At 23.2% G+C, this 27065-nt stretch overlaps 1 protein-coding gene across 1 annotated transcript; it reads right to left on the bottom strand.

Annotated features, from left to right (window-relative positions):
* Nucleotides 1–150: 150 nt before the first annotated feature.
* On the bottom strand, nt 151–26865 carry LOC135924312 (uncharacterized). Its single transcript, XM_065459366.1, has 16 exons — nt 26784–26865; nt 26475–26710; nt 26355–26409; nt 24259–24428; nt 23641–23732; nt 23514–23577; nt 23213–23231; nt 6476–6693; nt 5034–6035; nt 3918–4082; nt 1951–2170; nt 1194–1375; nt 991–1095; nt 895–928; nt 650–852; nt 151–270 (listed from the first exon to the last, which is right to left on the bottom strand). Exons 1-16 carry the CDS (start codon nt 26863–26865, stop codon nt 151–153), a joined length of 2967 nt encoding a protein of 988 aa, XP_065315438.1.
* Nucleotides 26866–27065: the final 200 nt, after the last annotated feature.

Genomic DNA, 27065 nt, shown 5'->3' with positions numbered 1-27065 from the left:
AGACATAGTATTGGATATTGAGTTAATATTTGATATTGATAGGCTCTATATATTATGTGAATATAATTTTTAGGATTTTTGCAATGCATTAAGACATACAATAGCATCTCTTTTAAACGAGTTTTTTCAAAATAAAATTTGTTAATATTATCAAAATGTTTTAAAAGTAAAATTGATAAGTCCGCTATAAATACAGGATATCGATATTTCTTGATTATACATGCCATCCGCACTTTTTATGAACAATGTGTTAGTATATTTGCTGCCATACTAAATTAAAAATATTGAATAAAATAATTAATTTTTTATGGTGCAGATTATTTAATTTATTGACTATTTTTAAAGATCAATATATTATCTTATGCATAATTTTCTGCTGAAAATATAAATTGAGTATGGGTTTGAATCACAAATTTTGGTCATATTATAGTATAGGTGGCTTCTATAACTAGGCAATGGCATTGCTAGCCTTTTTTTTTCAAAGGGGAGGGCCCACTTTAATAAGGAGCTGAAGGGGGGAGGTATCTAACTTTTTAAAATTTTAGCCTTCACCTCATTTCTAACTATACAATTGTTATTATGAATTTACTTGACATTTAACAAGAGTTTTATAAAAGAGGAAATATTAGATTTATGAAATCATTCTTACGCGTTGCGTTCCACATTTTGACAAGGGGATACTAAATTGTAAATTTTGAGCTCTATTATATGAGTTATTTCCTATATGAATGTTGCCATTGTCATCATATAAAACACATTCTTCGGCTTCTGTTCCAATATGTATGAGACCATAAAATGTGCCATTTAACTGGATTGAGATCACCATTTCATTAGATTCGCATTTATGTTCAACTTTGATTATATAAATAAATTACTAAATATGATTGATTAAACTTGTCGGTTTGATGATTTTTTGCCCTTTGATTTGCTTGTTTTATAAAATTTATATTTAAAAAAAAAAATAATAAGTTTTTATAAAAGTTAATTTACATTTCGTTTTTCGTTGGGGTATTCGCATTTAATTTGCTGCTTAATTGAATATGTTGGAAAAATTAAGAAAAGAGTGTTGGAGTATACAGTTCCATTGGGTAAATCCTGAAAATATTTAGATAATTAGTGTTAGTTTATTTTCTAAATTGCATGCAATAAATTGTACAAAATGATTTATAAATAATTATTTCGTAAATATATACATGGCGTTTGGTTCCGCATTCGTTGAGCGGCACATATATAATATTTCTGTCTTCGAGCTCCGAAGCGCTTCTTAAAGTACATTTATCATTTCCGTCGCCAGCCTTAATTTCATCAACCATGATTTCTTTTTTATTAAATGTTACAACTACTTCTATTTTATCTTTGAGACATTTAAGATCACCTTAAAAAAAATATATTTTTCGTCATAAAAATTTATATTTAAGAAATTTATATAGTTATATAACCCTACATCCAAAACTAATTTACTTTTCGTATCTAGTTATGTATTAAGATGCAATTATCCAAATTTTTTTGACAGATATACCATAATATATTATCTCTTACGAAAAGTTTAAATCTGAACGCAGCTTAATATAATTACAGAATATTCCTTGATTCATATCCTAAAATTGGTATTTTGATCTTAAGACCGTGTTTAACGTATCTTAGTGAATAGTGACTCTTCCCAAATCAAAATATTTATTTAATGTATACTCTTAACACAAACCAAAATAGGATGTCCTAATTCAAAATCTATTTAAACCATTTCGAAAACAAAGACACGGATAGTTTGTATGTCCATGTAATTTTAAGAACATGAGCTATATATAAATTTTTAAAAGCAAAATATTTCCCCTGTGAATCCTGGTTACTACATTTTCATTAGTTGGGTAAAAATATTAAAACATTTATGAAATATTAAAGGTTTCTTTTAAATAATAAGATCATTTCCTTATATAATTCGGGAATTCGAACCTTTATAATTGATTTCAGTATTAATTTGGGATACGTCTCTATACTTTCTTCTCCTTATTTTAGATACCGTTATATCAGCCACTGCCTCTTCAAATATCAGTTTATCATTCATTATTTTGGTTTCACACTTTGATGTATGCAATGTGCGGCCTATCACTAATGGCAGATCTGGACTGTAATATTCGATCTCGAAATTAAACAAATAATTGGCATCCACTTTCTGTTTATTTTTTAAAAAATAATAAAGTATTCGATTGATTATAAATTACTAAATAGTAATTCCGTGACAAATCAGCAAAAATAACCCTATTTTCGTCTTGATCACTTTAGATTTTTTAAAAATTTTGTGTATAAATAGTGCATATAATAATTAAGAAAATTGTATAGTTTCCAAACTTTAAAAGTTCTCAATAAATTTTATTTTTAATAATAAAAAAAAATATTTTATTAAAAGTTCACAAAAATATTTTTTATTTTATAATTTTATTTTATTAAAAGTCAAAAAAAATTTAAATGAATATATTATTTTCAATATCCTTCCAAAAGATTCCAATGTAGTAAAAACAGCGGATTAATTTTTTTATTTATAAAATTCTAAACACAATAATAATATTTTGTCCAATCAAAACTTTACTTTTGAATGACATATAATGGTTAGTACATGGATATACGAAAATATAATTACTGACAGTCTACAACCAAACTATATTCAGAAGCCTAAATATGGATTATCAAAGTGCAATATTTTATTAAATTTTTGAAATGCGAATATCTCTGGAAGACTGAGCTAGCATATTCATTCAAATATAGTTTAGTAACATAATTGCTCATTAATATTATTATAAAAAAATATATTATGGGCAAATATCGGGAAACATTAGGAGTATAAAATTAAATATGTAACTTTTTCCCTTTGACTTTTATATTATATAAGGTAGATCTTAGACCAAGGTACATTTATATTATATATACAAAAAAGTAGGAAGGGGATGCTACAGGTTTTAATGTTAACTATTAAATTTAAATAAAAAGCATTCAGTTTGTAGAAGAAATATTTAAGTTTGTCTAAATCTATTAAACAAAACTGAAAAAGATGGAATATTAAAAAAAATATTTTCAATCATAAAAGGAAAAATTTTATTTTAGGGCTTAAAAATATTATGAACAAAAAAATTTCTGATATTTCAGGTTAAGATTAATAAATTTTTTATGATATTCTCTGATCACTTTTCTATTATAATGTTATACATTCCTAGTCGTGTCAATATTTTATTTACGATATTACTGGGCTGAGCTAGGACCTCTAACTTACCTAAAATAATCCTTATGTGTGCTCAAAAAATTAGTTATTTTTAATTTGAGATCAAGTTTGAAAATAAATTATAAACAATAAAATTGACATTATCAATAATAAATAATCATCTCAAATCTGATGGCTTTTTAATATTAATTTTAAAATAATTTAAGATAAATGTTGTAGTAAAGAGTGAAAATAGGTCATTTTTATCCCCTTTACATGCTCCTAACTTTAAAGCCTGTTAACTTTTTTATATACATAATATATGCACCTTGATCCAATATCTACTTATATAAAAAAAATAAAGTAAAAAAAATGTAACAATTTCATTTTATACTCATTTCCGATTTTTAATTCCCGTTATACTTATAATATTTTTTCATTAATTAAATTTTCATATACTATTAAAAGAGCTATTTATTAAGTTACTAGAAATATTTGAAAGGATATTTTAAATTAACCACTTCCAGAGATATTTGCATGTTAAAATTCAAATATTTGATAAATTTTTCACTCTGAGCCCCCATATCTTGACTACTAGATAAGTGAAAACCTTAAATTGTTCTTTTTACACTAGATACTATTAATGTACAATTAAAAAAAATCTTAAAGGGATCAGGCATAAATTCTTGATTTTTCATGGAATTCACTATATATATCATTTTTTAACCTTTATTCCACAATCCACCAATTTTATTTCAATATTGACTTTGTGAGTAAAGTTTCCTCTCCAACTACAGGAATTATCTTTGGCCTTAATCTTTCCGGAAAACTTTTGGGGAAAGTTTAATTTAAGGTTCATGGTGTTAGAGAATTTCGAGCAAAACGCGTTTATCTATAGATAAATAATTTATATGATTAGAAAATATTTGAAGATTGTAATCAAATTTATTATTCATATTGTTTTTTTAACATAATCATTGCTTGATCATTATTATAGCCTTCCATGTATATTTTGTTAAATTGTATAAGAGAACGACCTATCTTATGCCTAAGTTTAATAAGTTCATCGGCTAAATGCTTCAATCTTAAAAAAATGAGTATGTTATATAAGTTTCCCTGCCTATGCGACACATCAAACATTAATCATCTTTAAACTCTAAAGGGACCAGTTTGAGTTTTTACTTTGAAGACCAGGCATATGGATACTTCATTAAAATATGGGTCATTTTAGAACCAGGCAGGACCAATCTATTTTGAAAAATTTTGCCCAGACTAGAACATAACCTAGAACCCCGTTAAATAAGAAATCGGAACCAAAACTCTAAAAAATATTCCAAACCGGTACCAGAACCACTTTTAATCTAGGCGCCAACCTCTGAACTTATTACCGTTTTATCAAATGACTAGGCCCAATCATGACCATAATATTATGAAATATAAATTAGGTATATAATCATTAAATTAAATATAATAATTCAAACATTTTTGACCAAACAAATTATACAATGGTCAAATTTAACATGATAGGAATTCTAACCCTATCGTTGCGGCATAGATTTTAAAATTTTGAGATTTAGATCGAACCAGATCATGAGATTTACTAATTCATGATTCTAATTTATAAAAACTTGAAATTTAAAAAAATAAACTATCACATTATGGGAGTCTATATTAAAGAATTGGCAAAGATATTTTATAAATAATAAAATAAGTTTTGATGATTTATCAAGAACTGCATATTAACATAAGTAAAATCAGAAACCATAAAAAAAGGTCAATATAGATATTAGGTCTGTAATTAAGTCACCAATATTTATATTTGTATTCATTTTGTATTTATTACATTTGGGGGTTGTATATCAGAAGGTATTCCAGCCTCTATGCCCACGGATAAAGGTGTTACAAATTGAGTTTGACTAAGGTCAGAATTTTTTTTATCTTTATCTTCTTGAACTTGAATTCCCTCCTTAGTATTAGGTAAAAAGCTATCAGCTCTATCTTTATTTGTAGCGATTTGAGATTGTTGGACCTTAGCATTAACTGGGGTTAGCTGGTTGCTTTGTATATAAGTACCCTCTAAAGGTCTAATTTCCTCAATTTCGACAGAGACCTTTTTTTCGATATTTGGAATCAATTCTTTAGCGAAGCTTCTCAATCTTTGATTATCAACTATGATATTTTTTGTATTTATCGTAGTGAAGCGCTCTATACCATTGATATCATTTATGAGGTTAAGTTTATTTTGAGTGCTAGATCGAGTCATTTGATTAAATCTGGTAATCGAAGTTTTATTATCGAGATTTGTAATTACTGGGTTCATTATCGATACCAGAGAAATTAAAGGCACCTCCTTAAGATCTGCTCTAATATTTTGATTCTTATTAAACATTTTATAATTTGGGATATCCGTATTATCATAGTTATTTTGCCTTGAATTATTATGTCCCTCTTTAAAGTAATGCGACCTCTTATAACCTTCAGGATATAAATCCTCATAAATCTTTTCGAATTTTTTGTTTGCATAGGTTTGAGTAACCGGTGTATTAGTTGAAGATTCAATAGTAGTGCCTTGGCTGCCATGTTTATGATTTTGTTGCCTTTCAAAATTACCTTGGAAATTTAAAGGAATCAGTATATTTTCATTATTATTATTATCCTTTTTATTAACATCCATATTTTTTGTTTCTTGAGTAACAATTACAGCACCTTGACGAGACTGCTGATTTCGAAGACTCGTATATTTACAAACTAAGTTATGTTTTACCATTATCACATTCTGATTTTTATTAATTAACTTATTTGTGGCGTATTCTGCAAACAAAGTGGTCTTATACACGTTAGTTGGCTTTTATAGTAATAATAATGATTTAAAAGAAGTTGTATTTTATTTTTATATAATAAGATTGGAATCTCTTTGAATTATAATCTGATTTTTGATGTTATTAATTCCTATTAAGCCAAAACATTTTCACTGGGAAAAAAAAGATCAACATTTTTACAATGGTTAAAGAAAAAAACTTATTTTGTTTAAATTAAATGTACATATTATTATAAGTACTATCCGTTTTTAGCTCTTCCCTCCAATGTCTATTATCTTCCTCGAAGAATTATTAAGAGTGAGCTCCTAACTATATAAATTGATATTTACATTTTTTCCTTCGAATCGGAGGGATGCTTATTTTAAACTTATGGTATAATTTGGGATTAAATGTTTTAATAAGACATTTTGCATTTTAATCAATGGCTTCTTGCTCAAAGTAAATTTAACTGCAATTATTCAGATACTTGTTCGTGGGTGCATTCCTTTAATGGAATATCGACGGTCGTAACATTGTTATAAAAATTTTTGAAAATTTTAGACGTGAATTCGCATATGAGCTGCGAAGTTATGGCTCCATCCTTTTTATATTTGGTGTAAAGTTTGGACGGAAAACCAGTCTCCGCTGAGGTGCCATCAATTGTGAGTAAAACTTTCATGAGACCTGAGTGGCACTTCAGTTCAACTTATAAAATTTTTTTTAGCATAAAATTAAGAAAGAATTTGCAATTGTAAACCAGTTTGTAAAAAAGATAAGCGAGCTTTAAAAGTAACATACACATATATTATATATATGTCGTATAGGGATATGAAATGAATCGAATATTTTTACTTGAATTACCATATAAGGGATTCGGAATAATATTTTTAAAAATATAAAATATTAAAAACTACAAAGATTTCATATGATAATTTGTACGTGATAAAACGAATTGAGAAGTTAAATTGGAATAGCAAGGTTAAAAAGTTTTTAATCATTTATTTAATTATATATGTTTTAGATGGTCAACACTATAATAAAATTTTTATTTTATTCATTATACTAATATCAACACCTACAGAATTTACTTATTAAAATCAGCCCTTCCCCTACCCCATAAAGTAATTAAATATATGCGCAATTCTGAGGTATAGGCTTTTGCGTTACCCTACTCTTTTCATCTTAGCCTCTGAATGACAGTCATCGGACTGTTGTGCGTACAAGCAAGTGCGTCTTGCCCACAAAAACGTAGAGTGCTCCTCATTTTTAATTTTTCACCCGACTTAATTTATTTCAGTTAGAATGGAAATGAAGAATGCTTATAGTGGCTCTGTTGAACCTTCAACAATAGAGGGCAAAAGGGCTATAAATAACGTATAATATATTCTAAATCTAAACTATTATGCTTATATCTAGTCCTAGCTCAATCAAATTAATTACGAATTTTTTATCCAATTAGATTCGCTTGTCCAAATCAAAAACCCCACTGATTCCATATCACTATACGACATATATAGATATAAATAAATTAACGGGAAAATAAAAACTTTAATATTAGTATACAGGACTTATTCATAAATAAATGATTGACAATTGTCTACATTATTTTATTTTTCTTGTGAGTTTAGACGGTAAAGTTTTTTGCATTTTTATTGTTTGATTCGACACTACTACATATGTTTAAAATACAAATAAAATCGTTGTGTTTGAATAGTGTGTGTGTCTCAGTCGCTATAGGCGTAGATTGAGAAATAACTTTGACTTTATATCTCGACCTTAATTCAAATCTTTCCATGCTACGGGGTATGATATGTAACATAGTGTTGCGTAATCGGCTAATTTTAGCCGACTAAAAAACGGCTTAGCCGAGATTTGTGAAAAAATCGGCTAAGCCTAATTAGGTAAAGCCTAAAAATTGGCTAAGCCTAAAAATTGGCTAAAATAAATTAGTCAAAATTCTGCATTAAATATAACTTGAAACAATAAAAATAGGCTTGTAATATCCATAAGCAAGAATTAGTAAATAATAGTTAAAAATATAAATATATAGCTAAAACATAAGACCCGGCCAAAGACCAGGTGGTTTGGGGGGCAATAATTAATTTTATTTATATTTAATGTAAATATTTTATTATTATCAACAAATAAACATGATATGATTTAATATTTTTTATTTATATTATTATATTTTGAAATGAAAATAAATTTATTTATTTGTAGTTTTTTTAATAAAAAAAATAATATGCTGCTATATTGTAAAAATGTAATATTCTTTTTAATATAATTTATTAGTGATTTTCACAATCTTCTTTGTAAATACATCTTTTATTGAGGAATTATATTGTAAATTTTATTAGATAAATAAACAATCTTTTAGGTGAAATTTTTTATCATTTTTTTAAAATTATCTATTATTAAATGAGGTGGATTTTATGAAACTTTTTTGATGTTATTTTATATGATCTTTTTATGGATAATATTTTAATGTGACAATTGTCATAATCGTTCTTTTATAAGTTTTTTGAATTTTTTTGATGAAAGTATGTTAAAATAAGTATTAATAACATGTGTAAATACAAATTTAGTGAAGATGTACCAATGAAAAGTGACAATTGTTATAATCGTTATTTTTAAAGTTTTTTGAATTTTTTTGACGAAAATATGTTAAAATAAGTATTAATAACATGTGTAAATATAAATATAGTGAAGATGTACAAATGAAAAGTGACAATTGTCATAATCGTTATTTTTAAAGTTTTTTGAATTTTTTTGACGAAAATATGTAAAAATAAGTATTAATAACATGTGTAAATATAAATTTAGTGAAGATGTACCAATGAAAAGTGACAATTGTCATAATCGTTATTTTTAAAGTTTTTTGAATTTTTTGACGAAAATATGTTAAAATAAGTATTAATAACATGTGTAAATACAAATTTAGTGAAGATGTACCAATGAAAAGTGACAATTGTTATAATCGTTATTTTTAAAGTTTTTTGAATTTTTTTGACGAAAATATGTTAAAATAAGTATTAATAACATGTGTAAATATAAATATAGTGAAGATGTACAAATGAAAAGTGACAATTGTCATAATCGTTATTTTTAAAGTTTTTTGAATTTTTTTGACGAAAATATGTTAAAATAAGTATTAATAACATGTGTAAATATAAATTTAGTGAAGATGTACCAATGAAAAGTGACAATTGTCATAATCGTTATTTTTAAAGTTTTTTGAATTTTTTTGACGAAAATATGTTAAAATAAGTATTAATAACATGTGTAAATATAAATTTAGTGAAGATGTACCAATGAAAAGTGACAATTGTCATAATCGTTATTTTTAAAGTTTTTTGAATTTTTTTGATGAAAATATGCTAAAATAAGTATTAATAACATGTATAAATATAAATTTAGTGAAGATGTACCAATGAAAAGTGACAATTGTCATAATCGTTATTTTTAAAGTTTTTTGAATTTTTTTGACGAAAATATGCTAAAATAAGTATTAATAACATGTGTAAATATAAATTTAGTGAAGATGTACCAATGAAAAGTGACAATTGTCATAATCGTTATTTTTAAAGTTTTTTGAATTTTTTTGACGAAAATATGTTAAAATAAGTATTAATAACATGTGTAAATATAAATTTAGTGGAGATGTACCAATGAAAAGTGACAATTGTCATAATCGTTATTTTTAAAGTTTTTTGAATTTTTTTGATGAAAATATGTTAAAATAAGTGTTAATAACATGTGTAAATATAAATTTAGTGAAGATGTACCAATGAAAAGTGACAATTGTCATAATTGTTATTTTTAAAGTTTTTTGAATTTTTTTGACGAAAATATGTTAAAATAAATATTAAAAACATGTTTAAATAAAAATTTAGTGAAGATGTACCATAGAAAAGTGACAATTGTCATAATCGTTATTTTTAAAGTTTTTTGAATTTTTTTGACGAAAATATGCTAAAATAAGTATTAATAACATGTGTAAATATAAATTTAGTGGAGATGTACCAATGAAAAGTGACAATTGTCATAATCGTTATTTTTAAAGTTTTTTGAATTTTTTTGACGAAAATATGTTAAAATAAGTATTAATAACATGTGTAAATATAAATTTAGTGGAGATGTACCAATGAAAAGTGACAATTGTCATAATCGTTATTTTTAAAGTTTTTTGAATTTTTTTGACGAAAATATGTTAAAATAAGTGTTAATAACATGTGTAAATATAAATTTAGTGAAGATGTACCAATGAAAAGTGACAATTGTCATAATTGTTATTTTTAAAGTTTTTTGAATTTTTTTGACGAAAATATGTTAAAATAAGTGTTAATAACATGTGTAAATATAAATTTAGTGAAGATGTACCAATGAAAAGTGACAATTGTCATAATCGTTATTTTTAAAGTTTTTTGAATTTTTTTGACGAAAATATGCTAAAATAAGTATTAATAACATATAAATTTAGTGAAAATGTACCAATGAAAAGTGACAATTGTCATAATCGTTATTTTTAAAGTTTTTTGAATTTTTTTGACGAAAATATGTTAAAATAAGTATTAATAACATGTGTAAATATAAATTTAGTGAAGATGTACCAATGAAAAGTGACAATTGTCATAATCGTTATTTTTAAAGTTTTTTGAATTTTTTTGACGAAAATATGTTAAAATAAGTATTAATAACATGTGTAAATATAAATTTAGTGAAGTACCAATGAAAAGTGACAATTGTCATGGACGTTATTTTTAAAGTTTTTTGAATTTTTTTGACGAAAATATGTTAAAATAAGTATTAATAACATGTTTAAATATAAATTTAGTGAAGATGTACCAATGAAAAGTGACAATTGTCATAATCGTTATTTTTAAAGTTTTTTGAATTTTTTTGACGAAAATATGTTAAAATAAGTATTAATAACATGTGTAAATATAAATTTAGTGGAGATGTACCAATGAAAAGTGACAATTGTCATAATCGTTATTTTTAAAGTTTTTTGAATTTTTTTGACGAAAATATGTTAAAATAAGTGTTAATAACATGTGTAAATATAAATTTAGTGAAGATGTACCAATGAAAAGTGACAATTGTCATAATTGTTATTTTTAAAGTTTTTTGAATTTTTTTGACGAAAATATGTTAAAATAAATATTAAAAACATGTTTAAATAAAAATTTAGTGAAGATGTACCATAGAAAAGTGACAATTGTCATAATCGTTATTTTTAAAGTTTTTTGAATTTTTTTGACGAAAATATGTTAAAATAAGTATTAATAACATGTGTAAATATAAATTTAGTGAAGATGTACCAATGAAAAGTGACAATTGTCATAATCGTTATTTTTAAAGTTTTTTGAATTTTTTTGACGAAAATATGTTAAAATAAGTATTAATAACATGTGTAAATATAAATTTAGTGAAGATGTACCAATGAAAAGTGACAATTGTCATAATCGTTATTTTTAAAGTTTTTTGAATTTTTTTGACGAAAATATGTTAAAATAAGTATTAATAACATGTGTAAATATAAATTTAGTGAAGATGTACCAATGAAAAGTGACAATTGTCATAATCGTTATTTTTAAAGTTTTTTGAATTTTTTTGACGAAAATATGCTAAAATAAGTATTAATAACATATAAATTTAGTGAAAATGTACCAATGAAAAGTGACAATTGTCATAATCGTTATTTTTAAAGTTTTTTGAATTTTTTTGACGAAAATATGTTAAAATAAGTATTAATAACATGTGTAAATATAAATTTAGTGAAGATGTACCAATGAAAAGTGACAATTGTCATAATCGTTATTTTTAAAGTTTTTTGAATTTTTTTGACGAAAATATGTTAAAATAAGTATTAATAACATGTGTAAATATAAATTTAGTGAAGTACCAATGAAAAGTGACAATTGTCATGGACGTTATTTTAAAGTTTTTGAATTTTTTGACGAAAATATGTTAAAATAAGTATTAATAAAATTTAGTGAAGATGTACCAATGAAAAGTGACAATTGTCATAATCGTTATTTTTAAAGTTTTTTGAATTTTTTTGACGAAAATATGTTAAAATAAGTGTTAATAACATGTGTAAATATAAATTTAGTGAAGATGTACCAATGAAAAGTGACAATTGTCATAATTGTTATTTTTAAAGTTTTTTGAATTTTTTTGACGAAAATATGTTAAAATAAATATTAAAAACATGTTTAAATAAAAATTTAGTGAAGATGTACCATAGAAAAGTGACAATTGTCATAATCGTTATTTTTAAAGTTTTTTGAATTTTTTTGACGAAAATATGCTAAAATAAGTATTAATAACATGTGTAAATATAAATTTAGTGGAGATGTACCAATGAAAAGTGACAATTGTCATAATCGTTATTTTTAAAGTTTTTTGAATTTTTTTGACGAAAATATGTTAAAATAAGTATTAATAACATGTGTAAATATAAATTTAGTGGAGATGTACTAATGAAAAGTGACAATTGTCATAATCGTTATTTTTAAAGTTTTTTGAATTTTTTTGACGAAAATATGTTAAAATAAGTGTTAATAACATGTGTAAATATAAATTTAGTGAAGATGTACCAATGAAAAGTGACAATTGTCATAATTGTTATTTTTAAAGTTTTTTGAATTTTTTTGACGAAAATATGTTAAAATAAGTATTAATAACATGTGTAAATATAAATTTAGTGGAGATGTACCAATGAAAAGTGACAATTGTCATAATCGTTATTTTTAAAGTTTTTTGAATTTTTTTGACGAAAATATGTTAAAATAAGTATTAATAACATGTGTAAATATAAATTTAGTGGAGATGTACCAATGAAAAGTGACAATTGTCATAATCGTTATTTTTAAAGTTTTTTGAATTTTTTTGACGAAAATATGTTAAAATAAGTGTTAATAACATGTGTAAATATAAATTTAGTGAAGATGTACCAATGAAAAGTGACAATTGTCATAATTGTTATTTTTAAAGTTTTTTGAATTTTTTTGACGAAAATATGTTAAAATAAGTGTTAATAACATGTGTAAATATAAATTTAGTGAAGATGTACCAATGAAAAGTGACAATTGTCATAATCGTTATTTTTAAAGTTTTTTGAATTTTTTTGACGAAAATATGCTAAAATAAGTATTAATAACATATAAATTTAGTGAAAATGTACCAATGAAAAGTGACAATTGTCATAATCGTTATTTTTAAAGTTTTTTGAATTTTTTTGACGAAAATATGTTAAAATAAGTATTAATAACATGTGTAAATATAAATTTAGTGAAGATGTACCAATGAAAAGTGACAATTGTCATAATCGTTATTTTTAAAGTTTTTTGAATTTTTTTGACGAAAATATGTTAAAATAAGTATTAATAACATGTGTAAATATAAATTTAGTGAAGTACCAATGAAAAGTGACAATTGTCATGGACGTTATTTTTAAAGTTTTTTGAATTTTTTTGACGAAAATATGCTAAAATAAGTATTAATAACATGTTTAAATATAAATTTAGTGAAGATGTACCAATGAAAAGTGACAATTGTCATAATCGTTATTTTTAAAGTTTTTTGAATTTTTTTGACGAAAATATGCTAAAATAAGTATTAATAACATGTGTAAATATAAATTTAGTGAAGATGTACCAATGAAAAGTGACAATTGTCATAATCGTTATTTTTAAAGTTTTTTGAATTTTTTTGACGAAAATATGTTAAAATAAGTATTAATAACATGTGTAAATATAAATTTAGTGGAGATGTACCAATGAAAAGTGACAATTGTCATAATCGTTATTTTTAAAGTTTTTTGAATTTTTTTGACGAAAATATGTTAAAATAAGTGTTAATAACATGTGTAAATATAAATTTAGTGAAGATGTACCAATGAAAAGTGACAATTGTCATAATTGTTATTTTTAAAGTTTTTTGAATTTTTTTGACGAAAATATGTTAAAATAAATATTAAAAACATGTTTAAATAAAAATTTAGTGAAGATGTACCATAGAAAAGTGACAATTGTCATAATCGTTATTTTTAAAGTTTTTTGAATTTTTTTGACGAAAATATGTTAAAATAAGTATTAATAACATGTGTAAATATAAATTTAGTGAAGATGTACCAATGAAAAGTGACAATTGTCATAATCGTTATTTTTAAAGTTTTTTGAATTTTTTGACGAAAATATGTTAATATAAGTATTAATGTGTAAATATAAATTTAGTGAAGATGTACCAATAAAAAGTGACAATTGTCATAATCGTTAATTTTATAGTTTTTTGAATTTTTTGACGAAAATATGTTAAAATAAGTATTAATAACATGTGTAAATATAAATTTAGTGGAGATGTACCAATGAAAAGTGACAATTGTCATAATCGTTATTTTTAAAGTTTTTTGAATTTTTTTGACGAAAATATGTTAAAATAAGTGTTAATAACATGTGTAAATATAAATTTAGTGAAGATGTACCAATGAAAAGTGACAATTGTCATAATCGTTATTTTTAAAGTTTTTTGAATTTTTTTGACGAAAATATGTTAAAATAAGTATTAATGTGTAAATATAAATTTAGTGAAGATGTACCAATAAAAAGTGACAATTGTCATAATCGTTAATTTTATAGTTTTTTGAATTTTTTTGACGAAAATATGCTAAAATAAGTATTAATAACATGTGTAAATATAAATTTAGTGAAGATGTACCAATGAAAAGTGACAATTGTCATAATCGTTATTTTTAAAGTTTTTTGAATTTTTTTGACGAAAATATGTTAAAATAAGTATTAATAAAATTTAGTGAAGATGTACCAATGAAAAGTGACAATTGTCATAATCGTTATTTTTAAAGTTTTTTGAATTTTTTTGACGAAAATATGTTAAAATAAGTGTTAATAACATGTGTAAATATAAATTTAGTGAAGATGTACCAATGAAAAGTGACAATTGTCATAATTGTTATTTTTAAAGTTTTTTGAATTTTTTTGACGAAAATATGTTAAAATAAATATTAAAAACATGTTTAAATAAAAATTTAGTGAAGATGTACCATATAAAAGTGACAATTGTCATAATCGTTATTTTTAAAGTTTTTTGAATTTTTTTGACGAAAATATGTTAAAATAAGTGTTAATAACATGTGTAAATATAAATTTAGTGAAGATGTACCAATGAAAAGTGACAATTGTCATAATTGTTATTTTTAAAGTTTTTTGAATTTTTTTGACGAAAATATGTTAAAATAAATATTAAAAACATGTTTAAATAAAAATTTAGTGAAGATGTACCATAGAAAAGTGACAATTGTCATAATCGTTATTTTTAAAGTTTTTTGAATTTTTTTGACGAAAATATGTTAAAATAAGTATTAATAACATGTGTAAATATAAATTTAGTGAAGATGTACCAATGAAAAGTGACAATTGTCATAATCGTTATTTTTAAAGTTTTTGAATTTTTTTGACGAAAATATGTTAATATAAGTATTAATGTGTAAATATAAATTTAGTGAAGATGTACCAATAAAAAGTGACAATTGTCATAATCGTTAATTTTATAGTTTTTGAATTTTTTTGACGAAAATATGTTAAAATAAGTATTAATAACATGTGTAAATATAAATTTAGTGGAGATGTACCAATGAAAAGTGACAATTGTCATAATCGTTATTTTTAAAGTTTTTTGAATTTTTTTGACGAAAATATGTTAAAATAAGTGTTAATAACATGTGTAAATATAAATTTAGTGAAGATGTACCAATGAAAAGTGACAATTGTCATAATTGTTATTTTTAAAGTTTTTTGAATTTTTTTGACGAAAATATGTTAAAATAAGTGTTAATAACATGTGTAAATATAAATTTAGTGAAGATGTACCAATGAAAAGTGACAATTGTCATAATCGTTATTTTTAAAGTTTTTTGAATTTTTTTGACGAAAATATGTTAAAATAAGTATTAATGTGTAAATATAAATTTAGTGAAGATGTACCAATAAAAAGTGACAATTGTCATAATCGTTAATTTTATAGTTTTTTGAATTTTTTTGACGAAAATATGCTAAAATAAGTATTAATAACATGTGTAAATATAAATTTAGTGAAGATGTACCAATGAAAAGTGACAATTGTCATAATCGTTATTTTTAAAGTTTTTTGAATTTTTTTGACGAAAATATGTTAAAATAAGTATTAATAAAATTTAGTGAAGATGTACCAATGAAAAGTGACAATTGTCATAATCGTTATTTTTAAAGTTTTTTGAATTTTTTTGACGAAAATATGTTAAAATAAGTATTAATAACATGTGTAAATATAAATTTAGTGAAGATGTACCAATGAAAAGTGACAATTGTCATAATCGTTATTTTTAAAGTTTTTTGAATTTTTTTGACGAAAATATGCTAAAATAAGTATTAATAACATGTTTAAATATAAATTTAGTGAAGATGTACCAATGAAAAGTGACAATTGTCATAATCGTTATTTTTAAAGTTTTTTGAATTTTTTTGACGAAAATATGCTAAAATAAGTATTAATAACATGTGTAAATATAAATTTAGTGAAGATGTACCAATGAAAAGTGACAATTGTCATAATCGTTATTTTTAAAGTTTTTTGAATTTTTTTGACGAAAATATGTTAAAATAAGTATTAATAACATGTGTAAATATAAATTTAGTGGAGATGTACCAATGAAAAGTGACAATTGTCATAATCGTTATTTTTAAAGTTTTTTGAATTTTTTTGACGAAAATATGTTAAAATAAGTGTTAATAACATGTGTAAATATAAATTTAGTGAAGATGTACCAATGAAAAGTGACAATTGTCATAATTGTTATTTTTAAAGTTTTTTGAATTTTTTTGACGAAAATATGTTAAAATAAATATTAAAAACATGTTTAAATAAAAATTTAGTGAAGATGTACCATAGAAAAGTGACAATTGTCATAATCGTTATTTTTAAAGTTTTTTGAATTTTTTTGACGAAAATATGTTAAAATAAGTATTAATAACATGTGTAAATATAAGTTTAGTGAAGATGTACCAATGAAAAGTGACAATTGTCATAATCGTTATTTTTAAAGTTTTTTGAATTTTTTTGACGAAAATATGTTAAAATAAGTATTAATGTGTAAATATAAATTTAGTGAAGATGTACCAATAAAAAGTGACAATTGTCATAATCGTTAATTTTATAGTTTTTTGAATTTTTTTGACGAAAATATGTTAAAATATGTTAAAATAAGTATTAATAACATGTGTAAATATAAATTTAGTGAAGATGTACCAATGGACAATTGTCATAATCGCTATTTTTAAAATATTTTGAATTTTTTTGACGAAAATATGTTAAAATAAGTATTAATAACGTGTGTAAATATAAATTTAGTGAAGATGTACCAATGAAAAGTGACATTTGTCATAAACGTTATTTTCAAAGTTTTTTGAATTTTTTTGAAGAAAATATGTTAAAATAAATATTAAAAACATGTTTAAATAAAAATTTAGTGAAGATGTACCAATGAAAAGTGACAATTGTCATAATCGTTATTTTTAAAGTTTTTTGAATTTTATTGACAAAGATATTTTAAAATAAGTATTGATAACATGTTTAAATAAAAATTTAGTGAAGATGTACTCTAGATAAGCGACAATTGTCATAATCGTTATTTTCAAAGTTTTTTGATTTTTTTTGACGAAAATAGTTAACTTGCATCGATATTGTTTTTAAAATAGAAAAAAAAGTTTACCCAAATTTTAAACAAGATTGTCTGGTGAAAATTGGTAAAAAAATAATAATTTCTAACTTAGGATTAGATATTATGATATAAATTTTGCATATTAATTTCTGACCCGATGACCGGATGTAATAAAATGTCAATTTGCTCCTGTTTTTGGGGAAGAATCTTTTATTACCATATGTTTCATTTAATTTTACAATCTATATTTTTACCCATTTACATCAAAGAAATTTTAAAAATAACGATTATGACAATTGTCACTTTTCTATAGTACATCTTCACTAAATTTTAATTTAAACATGTTATTATTACTCATTTTAACATATTTTCGTCAACAAAAATCAAAAAACTTTAAAAATAATGATTATGACAATTGTCGCTTATCTAGAGTACATCTTCACTAAATTTTTATTTAAACATGTTATCAATACTTATTTTAAGATATTTTCGTCAAAAAATTTCAAAAAACTTTAAGAATAACTATTATGACAATTGTCACTTTTCATTGGTACATCTTCACTAAATTTATATTTACAAATGTTATTAATACTTATTTTAACATATTTTCGTGAAAAAATTCAAAAAACTTTAAAAATAATGATTATGACAATTGTCACTTTTAATTGTCTTCACTAAATTTATATTTACACATGTTATTAATACTTATTTTAACATATTTTCGTCAAGAAAATTCAAAAAACTTTAAAAATAACCATTATGACAATGTCAATTTTCTATGGTACATCTTCACTAAATTTTATTTAAACATGTTATCAATACTTATTTTAACATATTTTCTTCAAAAAAATTCAAAAAACTTATAAATTAACGATTATGACAATTGTCACTTTTCTATGGTACATCTTCACTAAATTTTTATTTAAACATGTTTTTAATATTTATTTTAACATATTTTCGTCAAAAAAATTCAAAAAACTTTAAAAATAACAATTATGACAATTGTCACTTTTCATTGGTACATCTTCACTAAATTTATATTTACACATGTTATTAACACTTATTTTAACATATTTTCGTCAAAAAAATTAAAAACTTTAAAAATAACGATTATGAAAATTGTCACTTTTCATTGGTACATCTTCACTAAATTTATATTTACACATGTTATTAATACTTATTTTAACATATTTTCGTCAAAAATAGTCAAAAAACTTTAAAAATAACGATTATGACAATTGTCACTTTTCATTGTCTTCACTAAATTTATATTTACACATGTTATTAATACTTATTTTAACATATTTTCGTCAAGAAAATTCAAAAAACTTTAAAAATAACCATTATGACAATGTCAATTTTCTATGGTACATCTTTATTTAAAAATGTTATCAATACTTATTTTAACATATTTTCTTCAAAAAAATTCAAAAAACTTATAAAATAACGATTATGACAATTGTCACTTTTCTATGGTACATCTTCACTAAATTTTTATTTAAACATGTTTTTAATACTTATTTTAACATATTTTCGTCAACAAAAATCAAAAAACTTTAAAAATAATGATTATGACAATTGTCGCTTATCTAGAGTACATCTTCACTAAATTTTTATTTAAACATGTTATCAATACTTATTTTAATATATTTTCGTCAAAAAAATTCAAAAAACTTTAAGAATAACTATTATGACAATTGTCACTTTTCATTGGTACATCTTCACTAAATTTATATTTACAAATGTTATTAATACTTATTTTAACATATTTTCGTCAAAAAATTCAAAAAACTTTAAAAATAATGATTATGACAATTGTCACTTTTCATTGTCTTCACTAAATTTATATTTACACATGTTATTAATACTTATTTTAACATATTTTCGTCAAGAAAATTCAAAAAACTTTAAAAATAACCATTATGACAATGTCAATTTTCTATGGTACATCTTCACTAAATTTTATTTAAACATATTATCAATACTTATTTTAACATATTTTCTTCAAAAAAATTCAAAAAACTTATAAATTAACGATTATGACAATTGTCACTTTTCTATGGTACATCTTCACTAAATTTTTATTTAAACATGTTTTTAATATTTATTTTAACATATTTTCGTCAAAAAAATTCAAAAAACTTTAAAAATAGCAATTATGACAATTGTCACTTTTCATTGGTACATCTTCACTAAATTTATATTTACACATGTTATTAATACTTATTTTAACATATTTTCGTCAAAAAATAGTCAAAAAACTTTAAAAATAACGATTATGACAATTGTCACTTTTCATTGTCTTCACTAAATTTATATTTACACATGTTATTAATACTTATTTTAACATATTTTCGTCAAGAAAATTCAAAAAACTTTAAAAATAACCATTATGACAATGTCAATTTTCTATGGTACATCTTCACTAAATTTTATTTAAAAATGTTATCAATACTTATTTTAACATATTTTCTTCAAAAAAATTCAAAAAACTTATAAAATAACGATTATGACAATTGTCACTTTTCTATGGTACATCTTCACTAAATTTTTATTTAAACATGTTTTTAATACTTATTTTAACATATTTTCGTCAAAAATTTTTAAAAATAACGATTATGACAATTGTCATTTTTCATTGTCTTCACTAAATTTATATTTAAACATCTTATTAATACTTATTTTAAAATATTTTCGTCAAAAAAATTCAAAAAACTTTAAAAATAACGATTATGACAATGTCAATTTTCTATGGTACATTTTCACTAAATTTTATTTAAACATGTTATCAATACTTATTTTAACATATTTTCTTCAAAAAAATTCAAAAAACTTATAAAATAACGATTATGACAATTGTCACTTTTCATTGTCTTCACTAAATTTATATTTAAACATCTTATTAATACTTATTTTAAAATATTTTCGTCAAAAAAATTCAAAAAACTTTAAAAATAATGATTATGACAATGTCAATTTTCTATGGTACATCTTCACTAAATTTTATTTAAACATGTTATCAATACTTATTTTAACATATTTTCTTCAAAAAAATTCAAAAAACTTATAAAATAACGATTATGACAATTGTCACTTTTCTATGGTACATCTTCACTAAATTTTTATTTAAACATGTAATAAATACTTATTTTATAATATTTTCTTCAAAAACATTCAAAAAACTTATAAAATAATTATAATGACAATTGTCACTTTTCTATGGTACATCTTCACCAAATTTTAATTTAAACAACTTATTAATACTTATTTTAACATATTTTCTTCAAAAAAATTCAAAAAACATATAAAATAACGATTATGACAATTGTCAATTTTCTATGGTACATCATCACTAAATTTTTATTTAAATATGTTATTAATACTTATTTTAACATATTGTCGTCAAAAAAATTCAAAAAACTTTAAAAATAACGATTATGACAATTGTTACTTTTCATTGGTACATCTTCACTAAATTTATATTTACACATGTTATTAATACTTATTTTAACCTATTTTCTTCAAAAAAATTCAAAAAACTTTAAAAATAACGATTATGACAATTGTTACTTTTCATTGGTACATCTTCACTAAATTTATATTTACACATGTTATTAATACATATTTTAACCTATTTTCTTCAAAAAAATTCAAAAAACTTATAAAATAACGATTATGACAATTGTCACATTAAAATATTATCCTTAAAAAGATCATATAAAATCATCAAAAAAGTTTCATAAAATCCACCTCATTTAATAAAAAATAGATAATTTTAAAAAAAATGATAAAAAAATTATAAAAGATTTCACCTAAATGATTGTTTATTTATCTAATAAAATTTACAATATAATTCCTCAATAAAAGATGTATTTATAAAGAAGATTGTGAAAATCACTAATAAATTATATTAAAAAGAATATTACATTTTATTATAGCAACATATTATTTTTTTTATTAAAATAACATCAAATAAATAAATTTATTTTCATTTCAAAATATAATAATATAAATAAAAAATATTAAATCATATCATGTTTATTTGTTGATAATAATAAAATATTTACATTAAATATAAACAAAATAAATTATTTTACTAAAATAAATAAATAATAATTAATACTAAGCATCGATGCAGAATTTTGACTAATTTAATTTTAGCAGATTTATATAAGCTTAGCCGATTTTTAGGCTTAACCTCATTAGGCTTAGCCGATTTTTAGGCTTAGCCTAATTAGACTCAGCCGATTTTTAGGCTTAGCCTTATTAGGCTTAGGCGTAGTTTTTAGCCGATTACAATCCCGTTAATATAATTTATTAAAAATGGCTTTTATTGGGTTTTTATAAAATTTGATAATTATATATCAAATTGCTATTTCGATTAGGGATCTATAAATCACGGCCCGGCCCTTACCTGGGCTGGGTCTATTTTTAAAAAATAATTTAGGTATGGGCTGGGTCGGGACTAATATTTTTTAAAAAAATTCGGCCGGGCAGAGTCAGGCTTAAATTTTTAAATATGATATTACATTTTGTCAAATGATACTTTTTAAAATTCTTGCAAGATACGCTAATATTTTTTTATTTGTAGAATATTTTTTTTTACAATAAAAAAAATTAAATTTCTCTATATTTAAATAAATTATGGCTGGGCGGACAAATAATTTTTATTTTATTTCGGATCAAGCTTATTGGGATAAATAAAAAAAATTTCGTTCGGGATCGGGTTCCATAGGACAAATTGTTTTAAAAAAATTATGGGCTTGGCCGGGCTTGAAAAATTAGGTCAGATATATATCACTAATTTCGATAACGGTGGTTTTAAAATTTTTTTAGAAATATTTTACATGATAATTTTCTGTTCAATATATTTACTCACATACTTCTAAGCTGCTATGCATAAATTAGCGCTCTGTATCAGACTTATTTTTTCAGATCTTACCCGATCTTAGAAAAATAAACTTTTTTTGTTCGACTGAATACCAACTATTTTCTCAATCCGTTTTAATCTTATCCGATACAATCCAAAATTTAATTATTTTAAGCAAAGTGGAAAAAATTCAAAGCAATAAAAGATATTTAAAAAATTTCTGTTATTCTTGGAAATAATATTCATTAGGAAAACGAAATAAGTTAAATTTAGTGGAGATCCATCTAAAATAAATTTTCAAATCAAGGTGCGGATCTGACCGAACCCAAGAGATGTCTATCAGAGTTCGACCATCCGATCTTATGTGACCGGCCTATGTGAGGTTCTAGTTATAAGCATAAAACTATTCCTAATAATTGTAAAAGCAGATTATTGTCAATCACTTTATTTTTGGATAACTCTAGTATATTTTGTTCTATAACTTTTATCATTCAAATAACTCTAGTATATCTTGTCCTATAACTTTTATCATTCAAATTAATTTCAATATTTTTATTTATAAAATATTTTAAAAAAACAGAGGATTTTAAAAAATATCATGAATTCATGGATTTATTATATAATAAAGTATGACTTACGTTTAGCCGGCATAAATTCCTAAAAAAAATATATAACATTAAATTAAAATAATGGTATAAAAATGGTTAGTTTAAAAGTTACTTTTTTACCATTACTCGTTTGTTACTCTATTTTTAAATGACGAGATATTTTCCCCAAAAATTAAGACCGATATTAATGGAGTTATTTTATTTACCCTGATATTACTTTATAGGGGGGAGGGGGTATTAATAAAAAATATATAAATTAAAAGTTGGTTTTCTTTGTTAATTTCTATAGTACGGATATAAACAAAGTATTTTGTTAATAAAATAAAATTACTTCTGTTTTAAAATGACCAGCCGTAGATACCGATTTCGGGTGATTTTTGATGTAATTATTTTGCCTATTTTTTTAATGAAAATTTCATATAACAATTTTACTATTAAAAAGATTATGTTTTTTTTACCGGCATTGAATCCTGTGTTTCACGATAGCCGGATGCCCATAAAATTCGTTGGGATATTCTATAGCGATAATATTTCTATAATAGTCTCCATTCTATAAAAATAACAAAAACAATTTAAATATATAATTTAGACAAGATAGATAACAGGTTTGGCCAGGGTGTGTAATATTTTTTTTATATTTTAGACCAAGCCCTCTACCAAAACTGATAAAATAAGTCTCTAGAACTTGTCAGAAATAATTAATATACTATTGATTTCTAGTTCATGAAGAAGTGACAGAATGATAAAATAAAATAGAAGATTGTAAGATGTAAACTATAGAATTAGCAAAATGTTTAAAAAAAAGATTCTTCGAAATGTTGTAAAATATATTTAATATTTAAAATATAAAGTTTTCTTTCAACAATATTAGATAAAGAAAATATTAATAGCCTGTTCAAAGTCCTTAAATTGAATTTGAGTAGATTTAAAATATCGTCTATATTAGGTAAAAGAAATTTGAGCACGACTAAGTAAAAAAATTTGTTAAATATTTGAATAAACTTTAAGAGTTATCGTTTGGGAAAATCTCTTATACATGTAAATAAAAAATATTTTAAAAAATTGAAAAAACGAACTTTGATAGTTCCGCATTTACTGAGGGGTATGTTAAATGTTATGAGCCGATTGTGGAAGTAAGAGAATAGACATTCACCGGTTTTATGAAACAAGGTATACACCTTTCCCGTGAAGGGTCTCATAAAATTCATTAAAACCTCGATTCCATCGTCATTGCATTCAAAATTTACTTTTATTTGAATAAATAATTATTTAAAAAAAAATAAAATAAAACATATATACAAGGGTTGTGCATTTAACCGGTCAAATACGTTTAGGTCAATTGAACGATATTTGACTGGTTAAATATGGCCAAATTCAGATATATGTTATTTCAAGTCAAAATTAACTTTATTTTGAATATAATAATAAAATGAATCTATAATATTAATTTTTTAAATTCATTGTCATTCAATAACTAACGTTTAGCTCTCCGTAGCAGAGTCTTAATCCAATTCATATTCAATATTATCATTTTCTTTAATATTTTTTAATCAATTTTCCTGATGTCGAGATCTTCAATCGATTTCTATTTTCATAAGAATATTAACCCAAATCGACTTATTTCTTTCTAAAGAAGAAGTAAAATTAGGAATTGTTAGTCTCTTAATGGTCATGGTGGGCAAAGTTTAATCTATTAACTTGAGGTCGGAATTGAATGTTTCTTATGGAAATTACTGTTTTCCACATAAATTGCTAATAAACATGCTGTTTTTGCTTCTGAAATTAATTATGTCACTTAAAATATTTTGGTCATCATAACCTTGTAAAATGGCTAATTCTTGAATTATATCACATACTTCATTGAATTCACTACTATTGATATGCTCCTCTTGATATTGGGGATCCAAAAAATAAGCAAAATTGTGATCATATGTATTTATATCTTTTTTTCCTTTTTTAAACATATTTAATTTTTTTTTCTTTAGATTTTTTTAGAGTATTTTTGACCAGGTCAAATACTACCCCGGTCAATTGACCGACTGACTTGCCAACCCTGATATATACTACTTTGCTTCAACAAAAATGACTACCTTCAATCTTTCATGACAGATAATTTTTGAAATTAAAAAAACACATTAATATATTTTTTTTATTAAATAAGCCTTTAGGGAATTATAACATAATCCTTCATCTATATAGAGAAAACTTAAAAACATTTATTTTCCTTTAGTTATATCAGAATTATCATGAAATTAAAAAGTGAAGAGTCTTCAATAAAAATGACCACCACATAAATTTATAAATTAAAATTTTTTTATAGGTAAATTAAAATCTAGGCATATCAACGTTTGCTGAATGATCCTAGTTATTATAACTGGGGAATAGTTAATTGACTCCTGGAAAGTCTATGATGCTATATTTGTTTTATCTGTTAAATACTTATATGCAAATCTGCTATTATATAAGAACGATGCCTTCGTAGCTCTCTCTTTATAATTTCCCATATATTCCGCATTTGATTAATCCAGGAATACTATTCCAAAGCTTTATTCTATTATCTAACAACCATTCCTTGCGGATTTTAATGAATGACATGATGCCCCATCCTTTTGAAACTTAAAAAAGAGCATATTTGCTGAGTGGTAAACTAAAACTACTAATAGGGTATTTAATCTAAACTTAAACACAGCCCTCTATACTTTGTCAGTCATGTAATCGCATATAATTAAAATATTAAATTGTCCAATCAAGTTTTTTCTTGTTAAAAAGGATAACCCATTTTGTAAATTATTCTATTACAAACTAATTTAGAGAGAGTTGTATTATACTTATTTGAGATATTTCCCTTTAAATAGAACCCGATCATATTTTGTATAAGCTTTTTCGATCTTCCCTATAACTTTTCTCAACAATGTGTACTGCTTTATTTAATCTTTTAAAGCTTCTTTTTGAATATGCATCATTAGCTAAAATATTAAACGTTTAACTATGATTTTAAATTGAGCTCTACATCAAAGCCATCGAAAGGGAAAAATCGTAAAAGCCAAGAGAAAATTGCGATGATTTAGACCTACTACCTGGACTTCAGAAAAAATAATTTTATTCATTTCATATAATTATATTATTTATTTATTAAATTAAAGACCATGCCCTTCCCACATAATAAACTTACTGGTAGCTTTATTTCGAATCATTTTGGCATCCATATTTGGTGAAGTTGCTGGAATCTATTTTTTAAGAAAAAAAAAGATTTTATAAATTTTATGCGAATTTTCAAGTTAATATTTTGTACCGTGAAGCCCAAATTGTTTTCAAGTATTGTATAATCATTATTATTGTGGCTAAATTTTTGATCTCTCGTATTTTGACCCTTGCCATTATCTTTATGAGCGTCACTTTGCAATCTTGCAGGTTCGGTTTCATTGGCCTTCTCAAACAAGTCATTCGGCGTATTTTGTGAACTTTTGGAATTATCATTCTCATTTTGATCATAAAATAAAGTGGTGCTCTGAATATCCAACTTACTATCTATTGGATATTTACATTTGAATTCATGGATCAATGTATTTTCTCGTTTCGAAGTTTGCGTCCTATAAGTAACATTCAATTTGTTGACAAGAAAACTCCCACGCTTTTAAGGGGATAAATTTTTTATTCCAGTTTTTGTTTCTGTAAGATTTCATAGATTTATTACCATCGTATTGTATAATGTGTTGAAAATTTTGCAGAAAAAATTTGAATCAATTTTAAAACTCAACTTTCCATAGTGTTAAAGACGTGTATTGATGATTTTATATAGAAAAACAATTAATTTAATATCAAAATTGTAAAACTAATTGAAATGTTTAAGTTTTATAATTTTTGCTATATATTTTAAGTTTTT

Source organism: Gordionus sp. m RMFG-2023, chromosome 2, assembly GCF_954871325.1.
Source record: "Gordionus sp. m RMFG-2023 chromosome 2, tfGorSpeb1-WG-v2, whole genome shotgun sequence".
In the NCBI taxonomy this organism is placed as follows: Eukaryota; Metazoa; Nematomorpha; class Gordioida; order Chordodea; family Parachordodidae; genus Gordionus; species Gordionus sp. m RMFG-2023.
This window is presented reverse-complemented; position numbering and strand designations above follow the sequence as displayed.